Below are 12,519 nucleotides of genomic sequence, written 5' to 3'. Positions count from 1 at the left end.
AAGAGTAATAAAAAATAAGAGAACTTATGGACCAGATGAAAGGTCGCATAATTTAGTGAAGAGCTTTCACAATTTTTCAAGAAACCATTGATTCATGCAGTAAATTCCTCAATCAGAACTGGAACATTTCCTAGAATATTAAAAACTAATAAAGTTATACCTGTGGGTCAATGCACGTGAAATCACCTAGAGCTGAAAGTGGATAAACGTCATAGAAATGCTTCTTTCATGTATTCAACATTTCTAACAATAGTATGGGTACTCATATTAGTGGAAATTTGTGAGTCATTTAGGGCCATTATCAAAAATGCAACTGTGTTCCAGTGGAAACAATGGTTCATACATTGAATACTGAAACCTGTGATATGTTTGTAATGAACAGTATTACCTTTCTGATTTTTAATATTATGTTGAACATGTATTGATTATGCTATTATTTTCCTGTAGTTTACGGTTATTACAAGCATAAGAAAACAGTTTTTCATTGTGACGTTTCAGGAGAACACACGCTCCCTTCATCAGACATTTATTTTCATTTTGACTAAAGATACAGTTATAACAATGGTTAGCTATTTTTTAAACAAAAAGAATCCATTATATAATGGATGTTGTCAATGTTACATTGTTGTAATATAGCAACTTAACTGTGAAAAGAAGCAGTCTGTTATTTTTATTTCAGATAAATAAAATTTGATCACATTATTTTTTTATTTAGAATTATGAATCCCAAATATCATCAGGTAATTCAAAGTCATCATTGTTTACACAAAGTCTCTTGATGTTTTTTGTTACATTAAATTTGAAAGATGGTAGCTTACTCCATTTGTGAAAGAGAAAACTCCATACTGGATGTATGTGTTACCATTTTCATTATTTAATTTATTCCAGTGTTCTTCTGCACTGAACAAAGCTTCCCAGACATTCAACTCTATGTTTCCCATCAATCTTTTTAAAACCCTTCTCTTTTTAATCAAATGCTTCTCTTCGATGATGTGAGCTGACAAACCTGTGTGTGTGTGTATATATTAAACATATAAAACCTGTTCTTGTGTTTAGATTTATAATGTCCAAGTCGTGTTCGTGCCATCTTATTGCCATTTTCCTTGCTGTTTGTCCTACATAATCCTTTGAACATGAACAACTTATATTATATTCTTGTGGTTTCCACATCTGGTAGAGAGTTTCTCATTTTGAATTCATTAAATGTACATTCCAAACTTCTTGGTGATATAAAAACAATTTGAAATTAAATCTAAAAATTTTTGCAATTTTATGTGAGAATCCCTTGTGGAATGGAATGCACACAAATTTCTTTTCAACAGATTTTTCATCTTTGTCTGTATTTCTCTTTTCCTTTAGTTTTCTTGCGACTTGTTTTTTGATTTGGTTTATTCTGTTAGTGTGAAAGCCATTTTCTTTTGCTATTGCCTTTCATCTTCATTTTTGATATCCTTATTATTAGAACATAGTCTTTGTGCTCTCAGGAAAAAAATTAAAAATATATTATCCATTGTTATACGTGAATGTTCTGAATTGGCATGGATGTATTTTTCCCCTGCTAATTTTTTCCTATGGACTGATGTTGTGAATTGGAGATTCTATGTAATGAAGGAAAATGCTGGAGATGATTCCGGATACTGGGTTTCCCATTGATAGACCATTACTTTGCTGATAGATTTTGCCATCAAATATAAAGTAATTGTAATTTGCACATACAGTAAACAGGGTTCCCACACACCTGGAAAACCTGGAAATCTCAGGGAATTTGAAAAAAATACAAATCTCAGGGAAAATCTTGTAATTGATTAATGGTTCCCAATGAAGCAAAACTGAGGGATTATAATATGCTCCTGTCTGGATAATCCAAGCTGTTGTAGCATTTCTCTTTCAGCAAGGAACATATCTATTTGTTTGTCTGTTTCTTGTTTTTAAATGTGATTCCAGGGCTGGTGACCAAGTGTATACCCTCATAAATTTTGCACTTTTTAAAATTTAATTAACCGATTTCGATCTTTTACATGACGTAAAATATATTTCAAAATATGGAAAACTCATAATAAAGATAACCTGATGTCTAAAGTTAACCAGTGTTCATCTGATTTCCCTTATTAGGGAGTAGTTTTAAGTTTTTTCTTCCTTTTTTACAAAAAGACATCTTGAGCAATGCAAAAATTAGTTTTAAATTAATGCAAATTGATGTCCGGAATTCTGACAACTTGATTCCTTTGACAAAGATTGATATTGAAATTGGTGCCAAAGCTGCTTTGGAAGCTAAAGAGGTGAATGAAAAGGAGAAGCTTATGTTTTTTTACTAGCTGCAGAATTTTTTTGCAACCAACAACAGAGAAGATTGTGGAACGTAATCCCCTTAAGTTCAGGTTGGTGAGACCCGCTAGTTGTTTAGTTCCGAAGCAAATGACGCAGTTTCGAAAGCAATGTGCTCAGCGCATGGAAGACCTGATACAGGAACTTCTCAGGAGAAAGAGAATGAAGGCTGTAACTGGTGATAAAGTAAATCGCTAGTTTAAGACATTGTTGCACAATGTCAGTAGTGAAAAGGAATTGAAAGAGAAGTTTTGTAACTTTTCAATCAAAACTGATGCACTAGATTCTTTTTTTACAGGTGTCATGAAGGGCAAGAATGACTTCTCTGAGTTATGGAGCACTGTTAAGTTGGTTTTGATTTTATCACATGTCAATGCATATATGGAAAGTGCGTTTTCTGTAAATAAGCAGGTTTTAATAGAAAACTTGAAAGAATAGTCTGTTGTGGCTATTCGGCAAGTTTATGATGCAGTGAAAGTGGTAGGAGGAGTGTCAAATGTAGAAGTAAGCAAATATATGATCCAGAGTGTTACAGGTGCACGTATTAGATAGGAAGAAGCATTGCAGAAGATGAGAAAGAAATGTGATCACAAAAAAAGTAAAAGGAAAGAAATGAAACGTAAAGCAAGTGAGATCCGTGCTTTACAAGCCAAACAACAAAAGATGCAAGAAGAAGCAAAGGCTATTGCAGAACAATTAAAAAAACTTGAGAGAAGTAAAGTTTCTTAATTTGCTGTATCAGACATGAAGTACATTTCTTGTTTTATATTTCAGTCTCGGTAACTTATTATTCCTTTTTAAATCGGTACTAATAATTGTCACTTCATTTTTATATGTTTTAAAAATTCCAATAATTTGTTTAACTATTATTGTACGCATTACAGATTAATTGATATTGTATCCATTTATAAACATCTATGAAAAGTGTGAAAATATTTCAATGTTCTATATCAGATATGTTAGAAATTGTTTCAGAGTTGTTTAAAGTTCTAGAAAACTGGTCATCTTTGTTCTTAATTACATGCAAAGAAGTGTAATTTTATTTTATTATTGAACTAGTTTTGTTATTTGCATCAGAAAACAACAGTAATAAAGAAGGTGAGGATGGTATGGCTATGAGGGGGAAATGGATGAGGCCATTGTAAAATTATAGTAGTCATTTACTGTGCATTCAATACTCTGGAAAAAATATGAGGATTCTGGAAAACTCAGGGAAATCTCAGGGAAAATGGATTTGGAGTTTGCGTGGGAACCCTGAGTAAACCATCGAACCATTTCCCATGATTCTACTGGGTTAACCTTCATCTCAATAAGCCATCTGTGTAATGCATCTGTGGCACCTTCTATTGGGACACTAGGATATAAATTTTCAACATCAAAACTTGCAATACGATACTTATTATTCCAAACAATATTTTTTAGTTTCTGTTTCACTTCATATGCATTTTTAACACTGAATGGTGTTTGTTGTTTAATTATAGCAAGCCTTTCAACTAAATATTTGTATAGTTTGTATGCAGGATGGGTCGTATTGGAGTTCCAAGTTTGTTAGTTTTTGGTAGCCCAAAGGCAATCGGCAGGGTTGAATTTTTTTTTTTTTTCATTTCTCTTGGTATCGTGATACTGCTTTCAATTACTTTCTTTACCTCATTTATTATTTTATGACAACAATTCAAACATCAGTCCATAGGAAAAAAAACAGTAAGGAAAATGGCAATAAGATGGCATGAACACAATTTGGACATTATAAATCTAAACCCAAGAACAGGTTTGTCAGCTCACATCATCGAAGAGAAGCATTTGATTAAAAAGAGAAGGGTTTTAAAAAGATTGACGGGAAACATAGAGTTGAATGTCTGGGAAGCTTCATTCATTGCAGAAGAACACTGGAATAAATTAAATAATGAAAATGGTAACATAGATCCAGTATGGAGTTTTCTTTTTCACAAATGGAGTAAGCCACAATCTTTAAAATTTAATGTAACAGAAAACATCAAGAGACTTTGTGTAAACATTGATGACTTTGAATTACCTCTCTTGGCACATTGCACAGTGGTTCGGATCCCACTTTAAACTGTAGGTCCAGTCAGCGGTGTAGTGATAAAATAAACAGTACCAGAGTGGTCCCTTCCCTTCGGTGTTTTCTCATAATAGACACCTTCGTGTCACTAACGTGCCTGTTTCAAGACATATTCACTGCACAGTATTTCATAAATTGAATAAATATTATCATAACCTTCCAATTTCTCCCATAATGAAGCAAATGCTGAATTCCAATTTGGTTTATAAAAATACAAGAACATTTTGATATGCAACTTGCATATTAATAATTAAAAAAACTACGAAATAGAGGATAAATCAAAGGTTATAGTAATAATTGTAGCAGCGAAAAATAAGAACAATATATTTAAATCTTTATATGTAAATCTCATATTTTCTTATTTAATAAACGTGTTAAATTCGTCTAATAGGAGAGAAAATTTATTGTCTTCGGAACTTAACTTCAATGTTAACCTCTTCTTCATTTCAGATTATATGTGTTTAATTATTTCGTTACTACTATAACGAGAATGAAGAGTTAACCCCATATTATGACCATTTTTCCTTTGCAAATTGATTAGATCCTTATGATCACTGAATGGTCTATCATATTAGCTAAATAGTATCAAGTATTGAAGATATTTTCTGTCGCATCAATCAAATGCTCCTCTTGTTTTAAAGTAGCATTTTCAAATTTCTGTTTTTTAGATTCAGCAAGAATTTGTGTTACCTTCTGTTGTGCTACAGATAGCTGGTGTGCCGAAATTTTTGTTCTTTATTTGTACCATTAAATGAAACTTGACGCTTAACCCATTCCTTACTTCATTCAGTGGTGTGCAACTCAGGACAAATCATTCTATCAGATGACTGTAAACAAATTGCAGCACAGAATGCATAAGTGCATTGATGGGGGGGGGGGGGGGTGATTATTGAGATTATGTGATAATGTAGAGAAATCATAATGAGAAACTGTAGGTCAAGCACCTCTTCCTTGCGAGGCTCAAAACTTTTCACTCTCCCTTCGTATATGTTCACAATTTTCCCCTGCCCCATCATTTCCTAGAGCCTCAGTTACTACATGAGGTGCAGATGATACAGGAATGATTTGAAAGACCAGTGCGTATATACAGAGCGTTCCCTGACATTCGCTACGAGACTCAGCGGCAAGCGGCCCGGTGTCAGCGTTTGTCTTTCCCGGTGAACGGGGTCCGCGACAGTCACTAGAGTCGGCTATTAAAATTACATTTTTCATATTGTGTACTAACCTTGACTACAGAAGGTGTTGAAAGTGATGTCCCTCTGCTGCAACACATTCCTGGCATCTCCGAAGGAAATTGGCATTTACACGTGCAAGTTCGTCTACTGTAATTTTCCCGATTTCTCATACAATACTGTCTTTTAACTCATGGATGGTGTGCGGATTGTCTTTGTATACTTTACTTTTTAGATTGTCACTCTGTAGAGCTTAAATTTAAGAATTTTACTGGCTCTAAATGCTGTGGTTTTTGAAACTCCCGTTACTTGTGAGAGGCGGCAGATAGATTTCCGAGGAGACTGTTCTAACCTTTGCCCTATCTCATCGAGTTTTTCCTCAGTAAGTACACGTGGGGTTTTCTTTCCACTTTTATTCAGAACTGACCCTGTTACTCTAAACTTTTTTATGAGGTTTAATATAGTTGTCCTATGTGGAATGGGAACACCAGGAAATTTCGTTGCAAAACGTCACATTTCTCCACGATTTCTCTTTCCTAAGTAACACTCGAGGGAAAGAGAGCGAAGGCAGGGAGGGCGAAAAAAAACAGACTGTCGCGGCCCCTGTTTACCGGGAAAGACAATCGCTGATGCTGGGCCGCTTGCCGCAGAGTCTCGTAGCGAATGTCAGGGAATGCTCTGTACTAGTTTCATCTGAGTTTTCTGTGTTATTTTTGCCTATCATAATTAAATGCTTCATTCAGCTTCACCTTCGTTATAATTCCCGGTATTCACATCGTTTTTGCAATATTTAAAAATATTGCTGAACTTCAACATTTCTTCCATAATAGCCATGACCATACAATTCTACAACCTAATGTAAACAATGGATGTATCCTACATACAGCAGCCATAGTGGAAGCGACACTAGTGCTCAGGTAGTATTTTTAATCGTGAATAGTGCTACATCTTTTAACACACTTATCAAATGTACCCTCAATGATACTGTTTTTTCTCTAACTATATCTAAATTAAAAAAATCTGGTATCAGACCCTTTTCCATTTGTGCCGGCCTCCACAGTGAAGTGGTTAGCACTGTGGTACGATGCAAGGGGCCCTGGGTTTGAATCCCAACTTGGGCATAGATGTTCTATTTGTGTCCATTCTGTATCATCACTCATCCTCATCTTCTATAAAATATTTGTTTTAAGTTTATTGTATGCTCAGATAGTCTAATCAGGATTGAGCCTACAGTTTTAGAATGAAATCCGAATCTTTATGCAATATGTCTCCACTGAGGATCAAAGCTTTTACCCATCGATTACAAGACAACAGTGTTACCACCAGTGCTCGAAAAATGTTCTTCAAAGCTAGGCGCAGCTCTGAAAAGCAGGCACCAGGCAACCACCTACTAGCAATTGTGCATACTACAGTATGTTTCAAAAATCACCCAATTCAAACTTTGAAAATGTATATCATGAAAATCGTAAGAGATATTTACACCGGGTTCTCTGCACTAAACTAATCCTGTAGGCTATCACTGGGTTCATAAATTTATTTAAATTTATGAACATTTATCTAAATAAAGGCAATTACATTATTTAAAAAAAAAGACATTGTTCATTTGCTGAAAACATCTGAGAACTAATTTTCAACCATAAATACCAACTCTTAAACAATTTGTGAGATCATTTGTTGGTGTTTGGTTGTAAAACAGTTGCTTTGTTAGGTAGCTACAGCAGAAGCAGGGTATTTTTATTGGAAAACTTCTTGTACATGAGTGTAAGAATGAGTAGTAAAATACTCTTCAGCAAATGCACAGGCACTGCTCCAATGAATAAGCCATACTGAATCAATTGAAACAAACAGGCACAGTAAGTGAGCGAAGCGAATTCAATCTAACCAGGGGCAGCCTAGGATTCTTTCAGGAGTCTAATTTCGGCACAAAATCTTGATTTATGATTTTTCACGTAAATGTATAGCCAATACTTAGCCACATGTTTGTTACTTTTCGCAATATTTTGACCTGCTAGTGTTGCCATATACGAAGATAAGTCCCAAAAATGGCACTTTTCGCTTAACCCATAAAATCGCCAGTCAAAAATTCATCAAATGTTGCACATGACCAATATTGGTCGCAAATGACAGACTGACATGGCATCAGTCATCAAATGTCTTATAATAATACCCTTCAATAATTTCTTACATATTTTTCTTACTCAGAAGTTCATTTCTGGAAAAAAATGAATGGTGCTTTCCGTCAGTTATTAATTTATATAATTTTCTGTATGGAGTAAACTGATAATTTTAAGCATTGAAATATTTCTCAATGGATGAGGCTTTATAATGCAGAAAACCCGGTGTAAATATCTCTTATAATTTTCATGATATATCACATTTCCAAAGTTTGGGTTGTGCGACTTTTGAAACACACTGTATAAGATGCTGAGCATCGTGGTATTCAAAACATCGCTAAATTATTTGAGAAAGCAGGAAATGTGGTGTTAGGGAACAAGGGGTAAGAAATTGTTATGGACTCTATGAAATGCTCACAATGTTGATAAAAAAAATCATGCTAACTTACGCTGTACTGCAATTTGAACTTAAGAATCATCAAAATTTCGTACATATTACAGCAAAAGATCATAGTTGCCAGGCTGAAATTTTTAGTCTCCATGGCAACCAGGATTTTTTGAGCCCTGGTTACCACTATGCTATTAGGTGGGCACATACACTGAACATATGGCGAAAACAAATTAGTAACTACAGGGTATCCAAAAAAGTCACGTAACAGAGATTTTTCACTGCACGTAACTTTTGTACAAAAAAAAAAATGTTTGGGTGCGTCGGCACTAAAGGCCATTTTGCGAACTTTTATACAAATAGTGATATACATGAATAAGTTTATAAAGTAAATTCATTTTATAAAAGTCGATACCCTCCTCAAAAATTTTACCCCTTTTTAATTATTTAAACTTTATATATTAATATGCCCCTTGAAGTTAAATATTAATAAATAAATTATTGCACATGGTATATGTCTAGGCTTGTTGACAAATATAAAATCTGGTTTAAAGTAATTGGCGACCACTGTATCTAATGAAGTCTTGCGGTCAAGTACTGGGCCACAGCCTGGCAGTTGAGAAACACAGTCACATGGCAGTGAGTACAAAATAAGAATGAAAATATCAAAGACTTAATTGTACTCAGTATGTACATGTATATGTACTGAGCATGGCTTGGTTTATGCAAACTTTAATTTTTGACCAAAATAAATCAAAAAGTGCAAAATATAAGTTCAATATATTCAGATCTCTTGGTATAATGTATGAATTTATTGTAGCATTGTAAGTTTTCTTGTTCATGATTCTTAGATTATATTTTCTTTACTTTGGCAATATAGAGTTGCCAACATTTATATAATTCTGGAATTGTTTTTTCTAGGTTTTGAGCCTTCTACAAGATGGTGGTGCACGGCGTTACAGCTATCTAAGCGATTTTGTCACTCATCTGATTACTGGAGAAGATTTAAATGAAGGCGATGTTTCTGAAGCTAAGGATTTATATGACATACCAACCATTACTCAAGAATGGGTGATTTCATCTGCAAGATGCAAGAAGTTACTTCCGTATCCTTCGAATTACATATTGCATTTTTATAAATTTCTAGTGACTATATCCTGTGCAGTATTTTGGCCAATCTCTCTGTTGACCAAAGGTTTAGTTCATATTATTATCAACAGATGGCATTGCCTTAATGTTACAGCATCTAAGCAGTCGTTGCCTTGTAATCAAGGGGTCGATACCCGGTGGAGACATATGGTGGTTTGGATCCCACTTTAAACTGTAGGTTCAGTCCCGATTAGCCTTTCTTTGCATAAAGTGGACTTAAAACAATAACTACATTAATCAATCATCTAAGCAGTTGAGGTTTAGGGGTAAGGTTAGGTTAGTATTAGGCTAAGTCTAGTAAACTAAAATACACTGGTTATCAACGAGAATTTGTTAATGCGTTGAGAACATAACCTTCTAAATATAACTGAGTCCATAACCTATTATATATATTCCTTCTAAATATGAATTGCTCATAGGAATTGAGTGAATATTATGTCAATTATCTTTATAAAATGCTCATTGCAAACACTTAATTCGTTGCTACCGCTCATACTTGCACAACATTTTTGAAAATGTCCTTGAAACCTTCATTTGAATCATTTTCATTAAATGCCTTGCATTTACGTTTGTTGTGTGAATTTCCACATCTTAAGTGCCCTTTCTCATTAATAAATTTTGCGTTCTTCAAATCTGATGATAATTGTTCATTCAAACCTTCTCCAGAATCTTTTGGTGGTTAAGAAAACACAAATATCCTTCTCAATCAGCTCCATGTTCGAAGCAACTGCTTTTTGAAAATGCGCCTCAGCTTCAGACAACAATCTTCTCCTTATGACCTTACTTAAACCAAATCCTAGCTGAACTTGTAACATGTCATGTAAAAATGCACCAAAATTACATTTACTGGCCTGATATTTTAATATTTCTCTTGTAGTCTACAATTATTACAACCAAAAATACGTTAGAGTATTCAAATTGGTCTACTTACGCAAGTGAGTATGTATTCTTACGTGGACGACGTTTCGGAAGCTTTACTGCTTCCTTCCTCAGGTTGTCGTTTTCAGCTCGGAATATCAAGTCATGTCAGAGAAGTGTCATGTAAGGATACTGGGTGAAAGGTTCGGGTTAAAAACACTTCAAAGTGCTTGACCTATACAGAATTAAAACCACTTTGCTAAAAACCCCTTAAAACTCACAATAAAACATGTAAAAACCACCGCTACGGTAAACTGGAGTGGCCGTTGAGAGCCTAAACTCCCTGTCAAGGTGAAGCGAGCGGGCAGATGGCGCCGCGCAGTGGAGTGGTACTTCCCCTCCCACGAGAGATCCCTCCCCTCTCTTTTTCTTCCCCTCGTCACCAATCCAAGGAAAATTCCCGTTCCACCTCGGCTGCTTTCCTTACTTCCGATGTGACATGGAAGCCCATTGGGGCCCTTTTATTATTCAAATTGTCCCACTTTTTAAAAAAGCTAATCCATACGTCATCTAAATTGCCCTCGTCCCGGTTCAGTTTATTTCTGTGTCCCGCGCATATCAATGCCGTTTCGTACACGTTCCTTTCCAATTTACTATTACTTTTTTTGATAACCTCTCTTTTTATTATTCTATGCCCACTGTTTATTATATGCTCTGCAAGCCCCGTTTTCGGATCCCTTTCTTTGATGTTCTTATCATGTTCGCCCCATCTAATACGCATGCTCCGGCCGGTTTGTCCAATATATTCCATCCCGCAATTGCATTCAATCCTATACACCCCTTTTTGTTCATCAGGGTTATCTCGAATTTTTACCCCCCTCTTATAATCCGTGAAATGCTTTTCAATATTTCTAGGTGCTCTCGTCCCGCATTTCACACCATACTTTTTCACTGTTTTTTCAATTTTCTCAGTGAGCCCTTTACAGTACGGTATCCCAACATAGTTAACTTTACTATCCAACCCTCCCTCCTCTTTTTCCTCCTTTTCTAATCTGCTATCAGAATCGGGGTTCCCCTTTGAAATATTCTTCCTTGCTCTCCTAGCTAACACGTTCATTTCATATTCGGAAAATCCATTCTTCATTCCTACCTCTATTATCCATGATATTTCCTTTTCTTTTTCTACGGCATTATTGCATAACCTCTCAGCCCTTATGAAAAAGTTTAAATAAACATTCGATTTGACCCTACTTGAATGTTCCGATGCCTTATTAATATAAAGACTGCCTGCCAGGGGTTTGTGAAACACCCCTGTCTTTATCCCCTTTTCAGTTTTGGTAATACTTAGGTCCAGGTAGTTGATTTTACCTTCCACCGAATTCTCCCTAGTGAAGCTTATTCTGTCCTCTTGTTTTCCTAACTCCACAAAAACAGTGTTAAGATCTTTTTCTTTTCCAACTACAAGGATATCGTCCACATACCTACAGTAATATTTTATGTCTACTCCCACCCTTTCCATAACCGCTTTTTCTAAGTAATGCAAGAAAATGTTTGCCGCAAAACCCGATATCGGGTTGCCCATCGCTAACCCTTCTTTCTGTCGAAAAATCTTATCGTTTACGCGAAAATAATTGTACCCAGTTACAAGAAAAAACCACCTGACATATTCCCATGCTACCAATATATCCACGCCATGGTCTAGTAGCCATCTTTGAAGGCAGTCACCGGCTTTCTCTCTCGGTACACTAGGGTACAAATTTGTTACATCAAAGCTGCTAATTTGGTCATCCCTCCCGATTTCTAAATTATTACAAGCATAAAAGACACAGTTTTTGTTGTGACGTTTCAAGAAAACACACACTCCCTTTATCAGATATTTATTAAAACAAAAAAAACAACATATTTTATTCTAACCACGAACTCTGCAACTGATTCTTGTTCGGCTTATCTTATAACATGCTCTATAACATTAATTTTAGGTTCGAAATGTGCATTTGTAACCTGAACTAACTCAAACTTTTACTTTCAGGTTTTTTCTGAAGCTAGCAAATCACTCAAAATGTTCATATAACTTTGATTCTGAAACAGCAACTAATGTACATACCTTTCATTCTGTTGTAATACCATTGGCTAAGCAAAACTGATCAAATCTAAGTACAGTAGACTCGCGATTAACCGAGTCCCGATTAACCGAGGCTCCAGATTAACCGAGGGAGTGGTTGGAAAACATCGGGCTTCATAACGCATCTCCCCTCCCACCCCCCGTTTGTTTATGGAGTCAAGTCACTGTCTGCGCTGAACGTGTTCGTTACATTGTCGGTGTATCCGATTGTTATGGTGGTGTTTAAGTCTGTGTAGGCCTTTTTTAAGCGGAAAAAGTAATCTCATTTATGTTGTACTAGCAATAAATAATTACTATACAGTTTTAAGTGT

General features: G+C 35.4%; 1 protein-coding gene across 6 annotated transcripts in view; it reads left to right on the top strand.

Moving 5' to 3' along the window:
- Window positions 1-12,519, top strand: part of LOC146002520 (uncharacterized) — a 112,672-nt gene that overhangs the window by 4,110 nt on the left and 96,043 nt on the right. For all 6 annotated transcript variants that reach the window (XM_083140420.1, XM_083140424.1, XM_083140419.1 and 3 more), the window contains exon 2: window positions 9,001-9,185. In XM_083140420.1, coding sequence (XP_082996546.1) covers window positions 9,001-9,185 — 185 coding nt within the window. The remainder of the gene's footprint in view (window positions 1-9,000; window positions 9,186-12,519) is intronic.

Source organism: Lepisma saccharinum, chromosome 18, assembly GCF_977018435.1.
Source record: "Lepisma saccharinum chromosome 18, izLepSacc3.1, whole genome shotgun sequence".
Classification (NCBI taxonomy): domain Eukaryota; kingdom Metazoa; phylum Arthropoda; class Insecta; order Zygentoma; family Lepismatidae; genus Lepisma; species Lepisma saccharinum.
This window is presented reverse-complemented; position numbering and strand designations above follow the sequence as displayed.